At 45.7% G+C, this 18,360-nt stretch overlaps 1 protein-coding gene across 1 annotated transcript in view; it reads right to left on the bottom strand.

The window, feature by feature from the left end:
• Positions 1–18,360, bottom strand: part of LOC122795987 (poly(A)-specific ribonuclease PNLDC1-like) — a 1,803,424-nt gene that overhangs the window by 309,232 nt on the left and 1,475,832 nt on the right. Inside the window, exon 12 of the mRNA XM_044064467.1 lies at positions 12,102–12,157. Within this exon, the coding sequence (XP_043920402.1) occupies positions 12,102–12,157 (56 nt within the window). The remainder of the gene's footprint in view (positions 1–12,101; positions 12,158–18,360) is intronic.

Genomic DNA, 18,360 nt, shown 5'->3' with positions numbered 1-18,360 from the left:
AGGAGCCTCTGGACCACCCTATCAACATCCACATCTAAAAAGAGTCCTGGAGGATTTGGAGGACAGGGAGGGAGATAGAGATCTCCTTTCAGGAGAAACTGGTCTAAGATTGGACGATCAGTTCAGAAGAGGTTCCAATATAATTGGAGCAGACGCCGATTCCATCAACGACACTTCCTGCGGCCCCGAGGACAGTGGAGCCGAGGAGATCGAAGCAAGTTTTGTGACTTTCTCCGGAGGCCCCAAGGAAGCTGACAAAGCCAGAGATCTCTTTTTTGACTTAGATGACTTAGACTTAGCACTGGGAGAAGAATCCATGGCCTCTTCGAAAGAGGGTTTCAAGAGTCCCTTTAAAATCAGCTTATTCTTTCTCTCTTGGAGCACTCTGGGACTGAAAGCATGGCAAAAGTTGCAGGACTCCTGCAGATGAATGGCTCCCAGGCAATAAACACAAGTTGAATGCCCATTGGTGATGGACATCTTGTAACCGCATTTAGAGCACTTTTTAAAACCCGAAGGTTTGTGCTCCTTGGAATCCTTGGACATTCTCAACAACAATCACCAAAACCAACACAACCCAGGAAACGGTCTGACTAGAAACTACACAGACGCACAACACCACAAAAAAACACGAGAACAAGTTAAGAACTGTAACAGCGCACACACACTAAGGAACACACACAGAGACAAACCAGGTCAAAATCCTCTAACTAAAATGGTTAATGACCACGAATAGCAAGGGAACAGACACCAAACCTCTAACTTAAACGGTTTAATGCGAACAGACAGGACAAGAGGACTAGGTCCTCTAACCGAAATGGGCCTAGCCCAAGGGAACAGCTAGCGGGATACAACAAATCACAAGCACACTACCAAAACCAAAAACAGCACTAAATAGACAATAGCTATGAAAATAGCTTTTTGTTTATAATGATTTTTCTCAATAACCAGAAAAAGGGTACTTAGCCACAGCCAAGAGCGACACCACGTCCGAGCTACACGAGCGGCAAACGAGATCTGGGGATATAGAGCAGTGCAGCATGGGATACCTGCTTAGCCCAGCCAATAGAAGACTTTGCGCTAGAAACTTTTGGCCGAGTCGGAGACGATATTCGGCTCTGAACCCACGGGTAAGAATGTAGGCGAGACTGGACTACATAACATCTAGTCTTCAAGGATGTTCTTCTTTGGCACAAAAACATCCTTTAATAAAATCCCTTCCCTACCTGGGAATGGGGAACAGATTCTATCACCCACTGGACAGCATGTGATTAAGAACAGGTTGGGTGGATAAGGAATTATGCCCTGGAAAGGTGGAATTTCCTCCCACTACTATCTGTAACCTTGACGAATGATCTTCAGAATCCATTTGTCTGAAACTGTCTGTTGCCAAAGAGTAAAATGGAGATTAAGACTTTCTGGAAGAAAAAAAGGAGCTACATCATGGTGGGAGGGGGGGAACAAAGTCTCTTATACAGTTATTCTGACTTAATGGGCAGTCTCTGGCTTTGTCAATTTCTGGAATTCTTCTTGGAACCCCCTTGCAATTTCTTCTTAAATGTCTGTTTACCTGTATTTTGCTGAGGTTGTTTATTTTGTTTCTTACCAAAACTGGATGAGGAGTTAGAGAATCCCTTGGAAAACTTAGAAAAAGAGGGCCATAAAATCCTAAGATTCCCTGTATTAACAACCCTTTCATCACACTTTTTGATCACCTCTGCAGCCAAGAACTAAGTCTTTTTCCAAAGGAGAATTTGGAATCTCATTTTCATCATCTGGCAATTCTGAGAACACAGCCATGCAAACAGAACAATATCAGTGGCCATAGCGCTGGAAGAAAGTACAGTTGTGTAAACTTACCATAAATGTAGATGTTCAAGTGTATTCACTGTTGCAGTCATCACCTGTGGGTTATCCCTGCTGTGGTGGTAGCCCTTGGCCGGCCCGAATACCAGAGCCAATCTTTTTGTGCACCGGCTGCGTCGCTTGTAGTCTGACGTCAGGTCATCAGTACTATAAAGCAAAGAAACAGACATCATTACATCAGTTTTTCTTGCCCTAACCCATCAGAAGCACAAGGAAAAAGAGTAGTGGTCCTGGTGGCTAAAGGCCACCTTGGGAATTCTGTGGCTCCCTAGGGGAAGATGTGAAATGGGGGATGGAGGGAGGGAAATCAAGGCTGCAAAAGTGAATATACTCAAACATCTACATTTATGATATGTACACAACTGTACTATGTTCTTTGTGTTTCACTGTTGCAGTCATCACCTGTGGGAGGATTCCCAAAGCTGAGGTAAAGGGTGGAAGGATAGGTAGAGCCCTAGGTATGGGTCAGGAGGCCCTGCAGGACTGCAGAGACAAACCCTGCCCTAGATTTAGAAAAGAGAGGTAGATGGTAATGCTTTGTAAAGGTATGGAACGAGGTCCAGGTGGCTGCTTCCAATATGTCCCTGGTAGGTATTCCTCTAGGGAAGGCAGTGGTAGTGGAGGTTGCCCTAGTGAAGTGGGAACATATCGACTTAAGGATGTGTTTCCCATGTAGTCTGCAACAAAAATGGATTCAGTGTGAAATCCACTTGGAAATGTTTTGTTGCAGCTGGGCTTCCCCTCTGCTCCTTGGGTGAAGCTTACCAGAAGCTGGCCAGTTTTTCTGAATGGCTTAGTGTGGTCTAAAAAGTATCCAAGTTGTCTGTGCACATCTAATGAGTGCAGAATTCTTTCCCCCTTGTTTTGAGGGTTGGGAAATAAGGTGGGAAAGGTGCATGGCCTGGTTAAGGGTCACATCAGATACCACCTTGGGCATAAGAGGGATTAGTCCTCAGGGAGACTCGGTCTGCATGGAAAATTCTAAAAGGATCAACAGCCACGAGAGCTTGAAGTTCTGAGACCCTTCTGGCTGAGGTAATAGCTAGTAGGAAGGCAGTCTTCCAGGAGAGGTATTTCAATACTAGTGAAGAGGCAGGTTCAAAAAGGAGGTAAGGTTAGTTTCTCCAGCACATAATTCAGGTCCCATGGTGGACTAGCAGGTCTTCTGGGAGGCCTGATATTGGAAGCCCCTCTGAGTAATTGCTTAATCAAAGGATGAGAGAAGAGGAGTAGGTCTGACTCATAATGGGTAGAGATGGCCGAGGCATGGATTATAATAGAGGAGAAGGAGAGGCCACTATTGAGAAACTCTGCTAAGTAATCCAGGATGAGAGGGATGGAAGGATGGGAGGAACTGCCCTATTTAGATTGTTTCCAGGAGCAGAATCTTTTCCATTTTCCTGCATAAGATTTTCTTGTGCTGGGCCTTATCTGTTTAACAGTGACTTCTTGTTAGTTTTTAGTGTATAAGCCATGCTGAAAGTTTCAGAGTCTGTAGGTATGGATGCAGTACCTTCCCTCTCTGCTGTGTCAAGAGGTCTGACCTTAGGGGAAGCAGTTTTGGTGGCTGTGAGGTCAGACTGCATAGTAAGGGGTACCAATGCTGTCTGGGCCAATCCGGAGCAATTAGGATGGCCTTTGGTCTCTCCTTTCTTATTTTGATCAGAACCTTGGGAATAAGGGGTAGAGGAGGGTATGCGGGCAAAGAGGGAGCTCCAGGGGAAGGTCAATGCATCCACCCTTCCACGCTAGGAGGTGGTACTTCCCTGGTACAAAACTTGTGCAGCTGATGGTTGAGGTGTGAGGAAGAGAGGTCCACCTCTGGGGTCCATCACTCCTGAGTGATTTGCAGAATGATTTCTCTGTGGAGGTGTCACTCATGGGGGTGCAGTAAGCTTCTGCTTAGGTGGTCTGCCAGAGTGTTGTTGATCCCTGGTAAGTATCGGGCAATTAGGTGTAGCCCCATGGAGGTGGCTGTGAGCCATAGACTCATGGCTAACCTGCACATGGGGTAAGATTGGGTGCCCCCTTGCTTGTTGATGTACCACATTACTGCGGTGTTGTCTGTTTTTATAAGGAGGATCCCTGGCATGAGATGGGATTGGAAGGAGGTCAGAGCGTTTTGCACTGCCATCATTTCTTTCTGGTTGATGTGCAAATGAAGTTGCTGGGCATTCCAGAGGCCTTGGGGACACTTGCCTAGTAGGTGAGTACCCCAAGCTATGTCTGAGGTGTCGGTGGTGGTGGTCTGGCCGGAAGGGCAGAGGATGAATGAAGTTTTCTCATGTGAAGCCTGGCTAGAGGGATGGGAAGGATGCAAGATGCCATATATCCCAGTGCTTGCAGGAGCTTCCTCGCAGTGAGGTGACTTCTGGAAGCCAGCTGGGTGAAATATAGAGGCAGGAAACTGTGCTTTTCTGGGGGTAGGAAGGCCATAAGCGTTGCTGTGTTTAGCACAGCTCCCAGGAAAACAATTTTCCTGGTGGGGATTAGCTTTAATTTTTTTCTTTTTGATGGTGAACCCTAGGAAGTTAGTTCTTTGACAAAGAGAAGATCCTGGAGCAACTTTTCTTTGCTGTTCGCCTGAATGAGGCAGTCATCCAGGTAAGGCTAAATCTGTACATTTCTCTGTCTGCAGAATGCCATGGCTGGGGCCAAGCATTTGGTGAATACTCTGGCAGCAGTAGATAAGCCAAAGGTCAGTGCAGAGAACTGAAAGTGCTGATTGCCTGCTCTGAAGCGCAGGAATTTTCTGCACAATTCCCTGATGGGGATGTGCAGGTAGGCGATCTTTCAGGTCTAGGGTCACAAGCCAAGCATTTGGTGCGAGCACAGGCAGGAGCTGCTGCAAGGTTAGCATTTTGAAACTGGGGACCACCAAGGAGGTGTTCAGTTTGGATAGATCCAGAGGGGTGCCAAGTGCCCTCTTTTCTGGGTACAAGGAATAGTCTGGAGTAAAAACCTTTTCCTGTTTGATCCAGAGGGACAGGTTCTACTGCCCCCTGGGATTTGTACCTGTTTTAATGCCTCTGCCCACTGGTTTGGGGTGAGGTCTGGGTACTCTCTTGGAATTGGGAGTTTGCTGAAGGAGAATCTGTATTCCTAAGAAATGATTTTTAATACCCATTGGTCCTTGGTTATAGAGACCAAATTGTCCTTGAACAGGGTGAGCCTTCCTCCTAGTTTTGGATGAGTGAAAGGAGGGCAGAGGGGGGAGGAAGAGTCATTGCAAGTGCTTACCATAGAGGCTTGGCTTAAAACTACCTGCCCTAGAGGCGGAAGTGGTCCATTGTTAGCTTCTTTTCTGGGCCTGGGATAGAGGCCTGGATGTCCTGTCCCTGTGGGGCTTGTTCTGGCCCTGTCTGCTGGGTGCAGGGAAGACCCAGTGCTTAGAGGGGAAGTTTCTGCTGAATCGGGGTGGTTGAACTTGAAAGAAATCTTTTACTGTTTGCATAGATTTTGCTTCATCTTCCATCTTTTTAAGCAGCTCTTCTGCTTTTTCCCCAAACAGGTGTTCCTTATCTAGGGGTGAATCATTAAGTTTAGACTTGACATGATCAGGGAGAGGCTGTTCCTACAGCCATGCATGTCTTCTAATAACAGATCCTGCCACTGCTGCCCTGCTAGAGGCTTCTAGGGCATCATATCCACATTGTAAAGAGTGACTGGCCACTTGACCAGCAGAGTGAAGTAATTCTGCCAACTCTTTAGAGCTGGCACCATCAGAAGAGGTACCAATCTTCTGTTTTAGTTGTTCCAAAGTGTGTTGTTGATATTTTAACATATGGAACTAACAACCGTGTGCTCTGACAGCTAAAGTCGCACAGGTGTATACTTTATACCCAGTCTGTCCAGAGCTCTGGAGTCTTTGTCAGAAGGAAGAGGATTCTTGGCAGAACTAGTCTTAGCTCCTCTGGGTCCCTGTGTAATGACCTCAGGGTCTGCAGCAGGGTTCCTGTACAGGTATTTGTGAGAATCCGGTACTCTGTAGTACCAGGTTTAGCTAGAGCAGGAGGCAGGGCATCATGGGCTAAACTGGATTCAAGGAAACCATCATCCACCACTTCTAGAATAGGTGGGATGGCCAGGGGTCTGTGCTGGGGCAGGTCCAGAAACACAAGTTGTTTCTTTGACTGTGGGTAGTCCTGAGATTCCCAATGAAAATGTTCTCTGAGGGAGTGAAGGGTTTCCCTGAAGGAGAGGTCCTCTGGAGGGGAGGCAGAGGGGATGGATTCCTCTGCATCTGAATCCTTAAAACAGTTAAGGGCTGCTGTTCCTCTTTAAAGGCAGAATAATCAGATTCCTCAAACTCTTTGTCTGTCATAATTTCTGGAGAAGGAAGTGTCTTCCTTTTTGAAGTGGGGTCTTGAGTACCTTGGCTAAGGTAGATGAGGTCCTCTGCCATTTTAAGCATTTGAGGTTGGGGTGGGGGAGCAGTAGCAAGATGGTGGCTAGAAACAGATTTCCTAGGAGTGGCCAGGCTTCGAGGCCTGTGTGTCCAGTCTCTGAGAAATGGTAGTCGGAAGAGAAGACGTCGTTTTTTGTCTAGAATCGGTAGTGCGAATGGCTTCCTAGGAAGCCGGTGCCTGTGTCACGGCTCTGGACCCAACAGAAGCAGAGACAGCCAAAGGCTCGGTAGACAAAGTGGATTTCTGCGGCATACCGGTCTCCGAAAGGGTCTTGGCAGATGCCAGAGTAGAAAGCGAGTTGGGCATCAGGGGCTGCAAAAGCACCTCACTGAATTCCGGGGAACTGACGACTTGCGTAGCGGTAAAGTAGTCGGAAGGCTTAGCCTTGTGTGGCCTGTCTCTATCTTTATGTTTTTTCAGAATGTCAGTGGATAGTTGGCTGAAGGGCACCATATCAGAATTTGAAGATGGAATACGAAAATAACTGTCTACAAAACGAGCTCTATGGCGAGAGGTTCTCGCATTAAAGAGGGCACAGACCCGGCAATGAGGGACATCGTGGTCTGGGCCTAAAGAAGTGTTGCAGTAAGAATGAAAGTCTCTGTGTGGGATCTGCTTTCCACAGACGAGACAATTGTTAACTATTTTGGACATCGGTTAGAGCAAGAAAAAAGGGTCTCCAACGGGATATTTAGTCTTAGATGTTTTCTGCTGAATTTCTACTTCTGGTAGCGACCGACCGGCACTCATGAGAATTGCTTCTGCTACGGGCTCCATGGCAAGAAAGACTGATGCAATGACGTCAGCTGCCTTGCTTTATAGTACTGACTACCTGACATCTGACTACAAGCAACAGCAGCCAGCGCATAAAAACATTGACTCTGGTATTCAGGCCGGCCGAGGGCTACCACAGCAGGGATAACCTACAGGTGATGAGTGAAACACGAAGAACATACATCAACTGAGTTATAGGGATGGATTCAATATAGCCTACACTAAGTGTACACAATATGTATTCAGTAAAATTCTTATGACATTTTTTGTGTTTTCTAGTCACTCAAAGATTACACTATGTATACACGCAGTCTCCATTTTGTAGTAACCTTTATGAATCCCTGTCAATATTTACAGCTGTAACAATATCAGTAGGAAAACTAAAATTAGGATCAAGAAGGTGCGAGTTAAGTCTGTTGTCTGTTCACTCAGAACAGTGTACATAGTGTAGGCTTTATTGAATCTGGCCCATACACACAGTTTATACGAGTAATGAACAACAGAAGAAATTATATCATTTAAAGCAGATTTTTCTTCACAAAAAGAAACCACACAAAACATTCCTCGTACTTGTATGATCAGTCAGAACAAACCTTGGCACATGAACCTGACAATTCAAAATTCTGAAAATCAAACTTGCAGAAGCATGTACTTTTTCCTCATACTTATCAGAGAGAGTAGGACTAGAATTAAGTGCATAGCAGCTGAAGGAATAACTAAAGCTATAGCCGCTGGACCAAATTTGGGAAGGATGTATAAAAACCTAAGACTGAGGGACTTCATACATCTTATCTACCTTTTTTATGGGTAACTGGCTGTCACGAAAATTGCACGCAATAACACACATTCTCCAAAGCTGAAAGAACCGAAGGAATAGCTGCAAGTTCTGGATATTACTTCTGTAACAACTTGTAGTATTTTTCTGAGAGACTGAGGAACCTAAGTGGTTGCCCACAGAAAACACTGGCACATTCTAGAAAGAGACCCCCCCCAACATGGAGTTAGAAACTGAACTTTCCTCAGTCTGAATCAGAAATCTAAGGAGATAACACTGCATCTGTCCTATGCCCTTCTGTCCAGATACAGAATACTGAATCTCTTCAGGAAATGGACTATTCTTTATTTTACCAGAAACTACTTTACAAGAAGGCTCAATAGCCAGAATTAAACCCTGATCCAGACCCTGTAAACTACTCTCGTCTGAGGAAATTTGAGGAGTAGATAACATGCTTATTTTTCTCTCTATTTTTGACAGGAAAAACTGGGACCAACAGTGTTATTAATTGCAGCAGTAGCAGCTTCCCCAGGTATGGACACAACACTATGACAAAAACAGGGAAGTCTCCCCTGTTCCTTCTCCCAGGACCAACAACAGTGGCTCTACCCCACGATAAAAGATGCATGGTCTGCAGTAAAACTAATGACCCCAGCAGAGTCACCCACCTGCAGCTGAGACAAACTGCTAGCCTACTGTGATAGCAAAAGTCTTTAAAGGTCACTTAAAAAAACATACTAAAAAGCACTTTGAAAACACTTTGCCAGCCCCACAAAGTAAAATAAACATTTTTTTCACAAACTGGTTTACAGTTACTTCAAACAACTTTTAAATGCACAGGAAAAATAGAGCTCTCCCATTTAAAAGTACAGTAGTCTTGTGACAGTCCATTAAAACTCAAACTCTTACCTTTAAAATAACTTTGCTGAAGAGGAAAGTATTAATAATAAAATATAAATAATGAAAGGGTTTTTCTCCCACAGGGAACTTGTCTGCTCAGCAAAATAACAGCACGGGTCAATTGTAGCGCCTGGAATGCCTCAGTGGACTACACCGTTCGAAGGCAGTAAAGTTCTGCAAGGACTGGCGCCAGAACTTGCCTTTTAGTTAACTTAGCTCCAGCTGCCAGCCGGTATGGGCACATGCAAGGTGCCCTGAAGCTTTTGGAAGCAGGCCAGCTGTTAAATCCTTGGCAGAATATAACCTATATATCTTAGACTACTGCAGCAGTGATCAATACGAAAAACATCGCTCTCCTTGTTGAGGTCATGAGAAGCCAGTCATCTATGCAAGGGTCCACAAAGTGCTTTCTTCTGTAAGCCTCTGTCACAACAATAGGCATCACTGTAAACACTAAGTGCAGAGAACAGACCAAATACAGATTTCTCCCAAAGCAAACCAAATGAACCTAGTCATTACATCTACAACAACTTGCAGCAAAGTACATCCATCATGTCTAGTATTGCCATCATACACTGAAGTCCTGGAAGGTTATAAACTAGAATTTCATGAACTTGGTATGCTCAATGCAGTCACTGAACTTCACAAAACAACACAGGTCTCCTATCTACTATGGAAGGAGGAAAAGAGAGGAAGAACCATCTGCCCATCTCTATGAATCCTTAGAAGAACACAGCCTGGGGCTGTTCAATGGACTCTACAAAGACTATCTATTTCCTAAGAGAACTCTTTCATGACGAAGTGGTAAAAGGTAAGACATACTCTAAGAACCTACCTCCAATGACTATGAACAACAGTAATGACTGAAAAGGTTGTGCCTGTTAAAATTACCATCCACAGGGACCTAACCAGCACAGCTGTAAGCCCTCATAATTCTTTTGTGGATTGGGGAAGGGGGGGTATGTATGCAGCATTAAAAAACTAGAATGGATTAGGACGGTGCAAGAATGACCAGGATATCACAAACACCCTAAAATGGGGTCATGGATTCAATACCAGTTCTCTACTCTAAAAGCACTCAATCAGATCTGGGAGACCTGCCCAAATACAAATTCTACCCAGAAGGGCCACCAAAAAATTCGGAGTTCATGCTTAAGAAAAGCACATTCAAGCCCACTGTAGAGATCGTGCTACGGGAATTAACCAGCTAACCCTTGCTCAGAGTCGGTGTCTACCTGTTTCTAGTGCTTCAGTGACTGCAGAAGTGCAGAACCTATACAGAGAAGACAAAGATGTGGGCCTAAGCCCCAGTATGGCAGAGGAGAAAACATTCTCGCCAACTCCACTTAGTCTTGGACTCCTTACCAGGTGGTTAAGCTGAAAAGAAGCCGAGATCCTTTGGACCTATGAAGGCAAAGAGATAAAACAGAAATATGTTCTTGGACGCTTAGGCCAAGATACAAACCAACTAAGCATGAAGTTTACAGAGGACACATTAGCCTTCATAGGAGCACTGTCAACAGGTTATAGATGCTTGCAAACAGCACTGTTAGCATTCTTAAGGATAGGCATCACAGCTTGCATGACTAAGGGGTCTTCATCCTCCTTGCTCAGATGACGACCAAAGGAGGTGCAAGTCCACTGAGAACTTCATCTGTCTGACAGTCTGTCAAAAGGAGAGCTCATTTACAGGAGAGTGAAAAGTGATGGAAAAGATATTTTTCCTTATGCATTTCAGCTTCTATGAATCACATCCTCAAGTCAGGACACCGAGGGAGATTTAGGACCTCCTTAACTCTAGGAGGACGTCAATGTTCCAACCTCACGTCAGACATTTAGAAGCCAAGGGAACCCCAGCAACAAGAAAAGTGCTCATAGGAGGTAGCACTGAGTCATCAGAGGCTCACACTGGGCTTTCAGTTGTCATCAACACGAGTTTCTTAAGGGCTCATATCCTAGCATTCTTAGGAAGGTGGCCCATTAAATGCAAGACCTGATACATATGCAATGTTTAGGCCGATATTATGAGTCCTACTGGCATGGAAACACTAAAGGACTGCCCTCTACATGGGTCAGCAAGTTCTGCCAGACATGGGAGGAGGAAGAAAGGACAGTCTTGGAAAATAGATACTATGTTCCTGATTGCAAGCACTGAGTCAGCGCTGAGGAACTCAGCAGATTCTCTTGTTCCACAGGAGCGTGCCAGGCATATGGATGCTCAATGACCAGGGAGGCAGTATAAACATACTATAACACTGTTCTCAAAATGGTTATTGTGTGTGCATCCCATCAAAACTTCTCTCCGAAAGATAAAGGCTATACTCTGAGTTGGCTGAAGGAGCAATTGGGATATGCAAGGTGCATCTCTGCCACTTGACTGGCAGACACTGCAACAGGAGCATGTGATTAGTTTCAAGAATCCGACTTCCATACCTACTCGCAATGCTCTAGAACTGGGCAAGGATCATGTGTGGGAGCCTCCTACCATTTCCAGCTCTGAATACTTGCTACAGGTTCCCCCCTTCATCTGCAAGCAGCTGGGTTAATGTGCTGGTAATTATGACAATGACTACTGTAATGCTCCTTGCTCAAACAGTAGAGGGAGTGGTGTTCTCCTCGTTTTGGGAAAGCTGTAAGACTACTTTGTAAAGACAACATGGAAAAAAACTTTCTACACATGTATACAAGCATCAGCTCATGTGACAAATACCTGTTGCATTTCCCCATTTGTTCAAGGGCTCCCGAGAACATGAAAAAGAACCCCAAAGATACATGCTTCTCAGTCATTTAACAAATCACTTTTAATGTGCCAACTGTTTTTTGCCTGCCCCACTGTAAGATTCCTGACCACATCCACCCTTACTTACCACACTTTTACTCAAATATAAATATAAAAAATGATAATGTGGCACAGATTAATAAAATGCAAAGCATTGCTAATATATTTTGAAAGGGGGTTGGCACTTCAGTTAACTATCCCATCCAAAAAAGACAGGCGTGTGTGAAAAAAAAATTCTTGCAACAAAACTGTTACTGTTTTCACACTGCAACACCTTTCTTTGGCATGTAAATATTTGATTGCATATCCCTTTATTATTCTCACTGCTAATTTTTTTATATATAAATTTGACATCTGTAGTTAAAAGGAGCAGTAGCACCTCTTGGAAAAGATCATACAATGTTCCCAGAAGTAGGAATAGCTTGCTGCTGGCAAAGTACCATAATGCTCACAAATTTTCGGGCTGCACAGAGATGGAGTGGAAAAATTAATTGCTGTTGTTTATTTTTTCAGTTTATTGCATTAATATTGCCATAGGGCAAAGTACTACCCAAACTCTCTCCCAGTGGTTTCAACCAATCGAAAAAGTAATACTCACCTACTCATAATTTCAGAAATCTGCAAAAGGGTTCCTGCTCTTGGGAATGAATATTCCTATAAAACACATCAGAGAAAGCAACAACTTAAAACCAGAGAGACATTAAGACTGAATTCATAACTTTATGTTTTTAACATTTTTAATAAAACATTTGGGGAATATCAGACATGTATTCCAACAAAACAAAAAATACTTCCAGTAAGTAAAGGGAGAAGCGGCAACAGACAGAGATACCACAGTGCCATCCTTTTTTCCTCAAACATATCAATGCTAACAAAAAAGTACTTTTCAATGAAAAAAGCTGCTTTGCTATACACACACACACAGATTTTAACATTGCTAGAATAAAGTAATATGTTAAGGCTACAAAATACAAAAACGATGTACTCAACCATAACAATGGATGCGTTATCCATTTTCATTCTTCCTCAACTGTTGGGCCTCTGATCTGACCTGAACTCCAGCTTTCATAAGATTCAGGGATGTAACTCTTGAGCTTCCCCCATTTCTCATAAAGCCCCACCAACCTAGCATACCTCAGATAGAGTATGCTGCCCCAGAAAACAAGTTTATTCTATACAGAATCAGTTAAGAAACAGCAGAGATAAAACTGGTGCTCAAACAAGGAAAGACAGGTTGCCAAGAAAAATCCCTCAGTTGCCCTCCAGGAAGAAAGGGAAGGGGGTTAAGGAGGGTGGGAAGTTGAGGAAGAATAAAAATAGACAACAAAGATCCACCATTATGGTGAGTACAAGACTTCTGTATCTGTTGTCATTTTCATTCATTCCTCAACTGATAGGACAGAGTCCCCAGCTAGATGAACCTTGAGTGGCCCTCATGGAATAATAATTTGGAGTACTGCAGAGCCAAAGGCAGCCCTGTTCCTAGAAATCAAGCCCAATTTATAATAAGCAATAAAGGTGTCAGCATTGGACGTGTTATTCTTCCTCAACTGCTGGGCCTCTGATATGACCTCAAATCCAGCTCAAATCTGCTACTCCTCTGGCCTAGTGGTTAGGAAGATGGTTTTGTGTGTGCAGATTACAGGGTTCAATCCCTGAGTACAGTGAAAGGCAGTCGGTTTCTTTTTGGGGGGGTTGGGAGGGTAGACTAATAGTTAAGGTGTTTGGCCTACAAGCACAAGGTGCAGGGTTTGAGTCTCACAAAAGGATAATTGGCTAGGCTTAAAAAGGCTAGCAAGAGCAATTAGCTTAGTACTAACCTATGAATCTATGAACCAAGTGGCAGCAGCACAAGTATCTATCAACGTTTTTGACCAAAAAGCTGAAGAGGTCACCATACACCTTGTTGAATGTGCTCTAGGCAGCTTAGGCAAAAACAAAACCAAGAAGTTATGTACTCACCATAACGTTCGATGTATGTAGTCCATCTCGCCTCACATTTTTACCCGCGGGTTCGGAGCCAAATATCGGCTCCGACTCGGCCAATTTTTACTAGCTCAAAGTCTCTCATTGGCTGGGCTAAGAAGGTATCCCATGGAGCACTGCTCCATATCCCCAGACCTAGTTTGCTGCGAAACCACATATGTACTTCATACACACCTCACATCCATATGAACAATCACTAATGAAAGGGACTCAACAGGTGACAACCTATACTCCAAATCCTCCAGGCAGGGGGAAGGTAGGGTACGTAAGAATGTGAGGTGAGATGGACTACATACATCGAACGTTATGGTGAGTACATAACTTCTTGATGTTATGTAGTCCTATCTCGCCTACATTCTTACCCGTGGGACAGCGTCCCTAGCACTTACATCCTGGGTGGCTCATAGGAAAATGCTCCTGAGAACTGTGGAACCAAAGGAAGATCTGCCCATGGAGACCACGTTCAATTTGTAATGAGAAACAAAAGTGTTAGGAGAAGCCCAAGTAGCTGCAGCACATATATCATCCACTGACAATCTAGCTTGATAGGCTGTGGAAGTGGAAACAGCCCGCGTAGAGTGTGCCTTGACTGGGAATGGCAAAGTTTTATCTCCTGCCTGATAGATGAGAGAGATGCAACTGGCTATCCATCTAGACAGAGTAACCTTGGATACCGGAGAACCCAATCGGTTTTCCATAAAGGAGACAAATAGCTGGTCAGATTTCCGGATATCTTTTGTCCGGTGTAGATAGAAGCGTAACTATGTACATCCAATTGGTGGAATCTAAATTCTGCCTTGTTAGAGAAGTGGGGAAAGAACACCGGCAGCTCAATGGACTGATTCATGTTAGACACAGAAGCTACTTTAGGAAGGAACAATGGATTTGGTCTAAGAGAGACCCTATCTTTGTGAAAGATTAAATAGGGGGGCTTAATAGAGAGTGCTTGTATTTCCGAGACCCGCCGTGCTGAAGTGATTGCTATTAAAAATCCTGTTTTCCATGTTAAGAATTTTAATTCACAGGTAGCTGCAGGTTCAAATGGTGGTAGAGTAAGGGCTTGAAGAACAAAATTGAGATCCCAGGACATGACTGGTTCAGACACTGTGGGACGAAGCAACAGAGTACCTTTGAGGAATGCTTTGCATAATCTGTGTGCCATTAGACTAGGTACAATCGCTAAGTGGAAATTACATATCGCCGCCAACTGAACTTTGATGGTGGCTGATACGGATCCCTGATAGAAAAGCATTGACATTATATAAGGATCGATACCTCTAGTATGAGCCCAGATGGAGAACCTTTTCCATTTGCTAGAGTAAATCTTTCTAGTGGATGGCTTATGAGGACGATAATATATGGACCACTTCCGGCGAAAAATTATGACGTCTGACTAGCGATGGAAGTGGAGTAGCCAGGCTGTCAACCGGAGTTGTCCTCAGACAGGGGTGGCACTGTCCCATGTGTGTCAGTAAATCTGGTAGAGGATCCAGAATCCAAGGAGTGTCCACAATATATGGTTGAAGAAAGGGAAACCATACTTGACAAGGCCAATGTGGGGCAATCAGAATCATTATGCTTCCCAAGGATTGCGCTTTCTGAATCACCCTTGAGAGAAGGGGAAAGGGAGGGAAAGCATAAAGCAGACTGGAGGGCCAATCGTGAACCAGAGCGTCCCTGGGTGATCAGCGTGAAGTAGTTGCTGCATTTCGCATTGAGAGGACTGGCAAAAAGGTCGCAGCAAGGCTGATCCCATCTGCTGAAGATTCGCTCTGCAACCAGGTGATTCAGGGACCACTCGTAAGGCATAAGTATTGCTCTGCTTAGCCTGTCTGCTATTACGTTGGACTTCCCCGGAATGTGCGTTGCCACCAGAAGCCATTGGGAAGCTATTGCCCAATTCCACACTTGCATAGCCTCTCTGCATAGGGGGTAAGACCGGGTTCCCCCTTGCTTGTTGAGATACTCACTACTGACATGTTGTCTGAGTGTATCGCAATAGTCCCTAGAGGAAGAACATCCTGAAGTGCCTGCAACGCAAGAAGCACTGCTCTCATCTCTAGGACATTTATATGCGAATTTATCTTGTGTTCTTGCCACGTGCCTTGGACTGTCCTGCCAAGATAATGCCCCCCCCCCCATCTGGGAGGCCCCCATGGTCACCGTGGCAACGGGGACAGGAGGAACGAAGGGCTTTCCCACATTTAAATTGTTGGTGCACAGCCACCAACGGAGGTCCTGCTTGCACCTGTCTGTGATTAAGATGGGATGAGACAGAGGGAGTCTTTGGAGAGACCACTGGACAAAGAGGAGCTATTGAAGAAGTCTCATGTGTAATCTCGCTAGAGGGACTAACATGATAGTCGCTGCCATGGTCCCTAGGAGTTGTAGAACCAGTATTACCTTTGCTTGTCTCAGAGGCATCAGTATATGAATTTGTTGTTGCAATACAGTGATCCTTTCTTGTGGTAGGAATGTTCGCATTTGAATGGTGTCCAACTCTATTCCTATAAAGGTGACACGCTGTGAAGGCAATAAGGCAGATTTTTCCCAGTTTATCGTTATGCCCAATTGGTGACTGATGGTAGTGTCCTTTGTCTGAACTAGTTGATGCCTGGTGGGGGCGGTAAGGAGCCAGTTGTCCAGATATGGAAACACCTGGAATCTGTGACGTCTCAAGTGAGCCGTCACCACTGCCATACATTTGGTGAACACTCTGGGGGCTGTGGTGAGACCAAAGGGCAGGGCTCGAAACTGGAAGTGACTAGCTCCCAGCCGGAATCGTAGGTGACTCCTGGATGCTTTGTCCATTTTGACATGGTAATAAGCATCCTTGAGATCGATGGAGCACATCCAAACTTCCTCTCCCCAACAATGGAAGAATCGATTGTAGAGTGACCATAAGGAAACTTGGACTTGTGTAAGTAACTGTTGAGTTGACTGATCTAGAATGGGTCTCAGGTCCCCTGTTCTTTTTGGCACCAAAAAGAATCTTGAGTAAGTCTCTAATCTGATTTGGTCTGATCTAGCAGCTGAGATACCTCTGAGGTTGCTTGATCCCTTTGACTGGGTGGAACATCCGGGATTTTTCTTATTGGTGGGGGTACTGAAGAGAATGGGATGAGGTAACCTCCGGAAACTATCCTTAGTACCCATCGGTCCTGGGTGATGCTCTCCCAGGCTTCCGGGTATAAGGAAATTCGACCCCCGACTGGCTCCGGATAAGCGCAGTCAGGCACACCCTCAGGAATGAAAGTATGGAGAGCCACGGAAGGAGTCACGGTCTCCCGAATTGCGGGGGCCCCCTCTGCCTCTGGGGCGACGTCTCCCTGAGTAACCCCCCCTCCCCTGCCTCTGGAGGGGGTTCACCTTGTGTGGCAGGAAAAAAAACTCTGATTTCTTGAACCACATCTCCCCCCCCCCCCACTGGGCCTTGGGATAAGGCCTAGAAGGTAGGGAAAAATGGACCCCTATGGCAGACAGGGTCTTTCCCTCTTGCTCGCACCTGGTGAGGGTGTCTTTCACTTTAGTCCCAAACAAGGAGGAACCGTCGAATGGGAAGTCAATGAAGGAAGACTTGAAGGCCTCCGCGAAGTGACACAGGCGCAGCCAGGCTTGCCTTCTAAGGGTGACCCCTGAGCTCGCCACCCTGCTCGCTCCCTCAGCCGCATACGAGATGAGCCACATGGACGAGTTAGCGATGGAGTTGAGGGTACAAACCTGTGCGTTAACAGTCTGAGCTACCGTCTCAGGTATGTTACCCGCAAGAGTATCTCCCAGTTCTTTGAGGAGATCTCACTGGAGCAGAGTGAAGTGAGATAAATAATTCAGCGACCGATGAGGAAGACACCAACTTCCTTCTGGGTGGCTGCCACCACCACCATGGCATCTACCGGGACTCCTTTTGATAGAAACTCTTTTCCCTGGGGTGCAGACAGGAATTTGTTGGGGCGCATGGGCACGGGCTCCACAGAATCAGGGTTTTCCCACACTCTTTGACAAATGAGGTCTAGAAGTTTGTCAAAGGTTGGAGACACCCAGGAGGCGGAAGGTTGAGCGCCAAACACCTTAAGGAATACTGACTCCTCCTCGGAAAGAGTTTTGGAAGGCCAGCCTCCTCTCTTTCAGTATCTCCAGGATATCGGAGAAGGAAACATCATCAGAGGAAGACTTGGGAGACCCTTCCGATTTCTCGAGGTCAGTATCGGAGGTGAGAGACTCATCCTGAGAGTCTATGTGCTTCCTCTTGCACAATTTCTTTCTAGAAGACTCCTCAGGCACAGACTCGGGGAGACCCTCGAAAAGCTGGGGACCACTCATGGGGGTATCCTTAGGGTCTGGCGCTCTACTGTCTATGGATAGGTGAGTGTCACAGGCTCTCACCGGGGTGGTGGGGGATGGAATGACCGACCCAGGTGATGTAGCTGACGATCTTGCCAGCGTGCTCCGCATGGTTTCGAAGGCAGGTCCTCCCGGGTCCGAGGACCGACTGGCCTCTGAGGCCACAACCGGGACCAGGGTCCCCCGAACCGATGCACCGAGTGGGAAACTCGGAACAGACAGCTGTCCCGATGCATCCCCTTCGAGCCCGACCGAAGAGACCAGAGTCTCGAACCCTGTGGACAGAACCGACATGGTCGGAGCCGATGTCGGCACTGATAGATCCAAAGGGGGTTTCAGAGCCAGTGCAGGAACATCACTCGGAGTGGAGCATACCGGCTCTGACGACAAGGATGTGTTCGGAGGAGGAATCATTGAAACGGTCATAGAAACTGGCTCCGGAGCAGAGTGGGTCAGAGCCAAGAACAATTTGGCCAACACTGGCGACTGCAGGAGCCTCTGCACTACCCTATCAACATCCAAATCAGAAA

The sequence above is a fragment of the Protopterus annectens genome, chromosome 2.part2, assembly GCF_019279795.1.
Source record: "Protopterus annectens isolate FY-2018-M chromosome 2.part2, PAN1.0, whole genome shotgun sequence".
Classification (NCBI taxonomy): domain Eukaryota; kingdom Metazoa; phylum Chordata; order Ceratodontiformes; family Protopteridae; genus Protopterus; species Protopterus annectens.
This window is presented reverse-complemented; position numbering and strand designations above follow the sequence as displayed.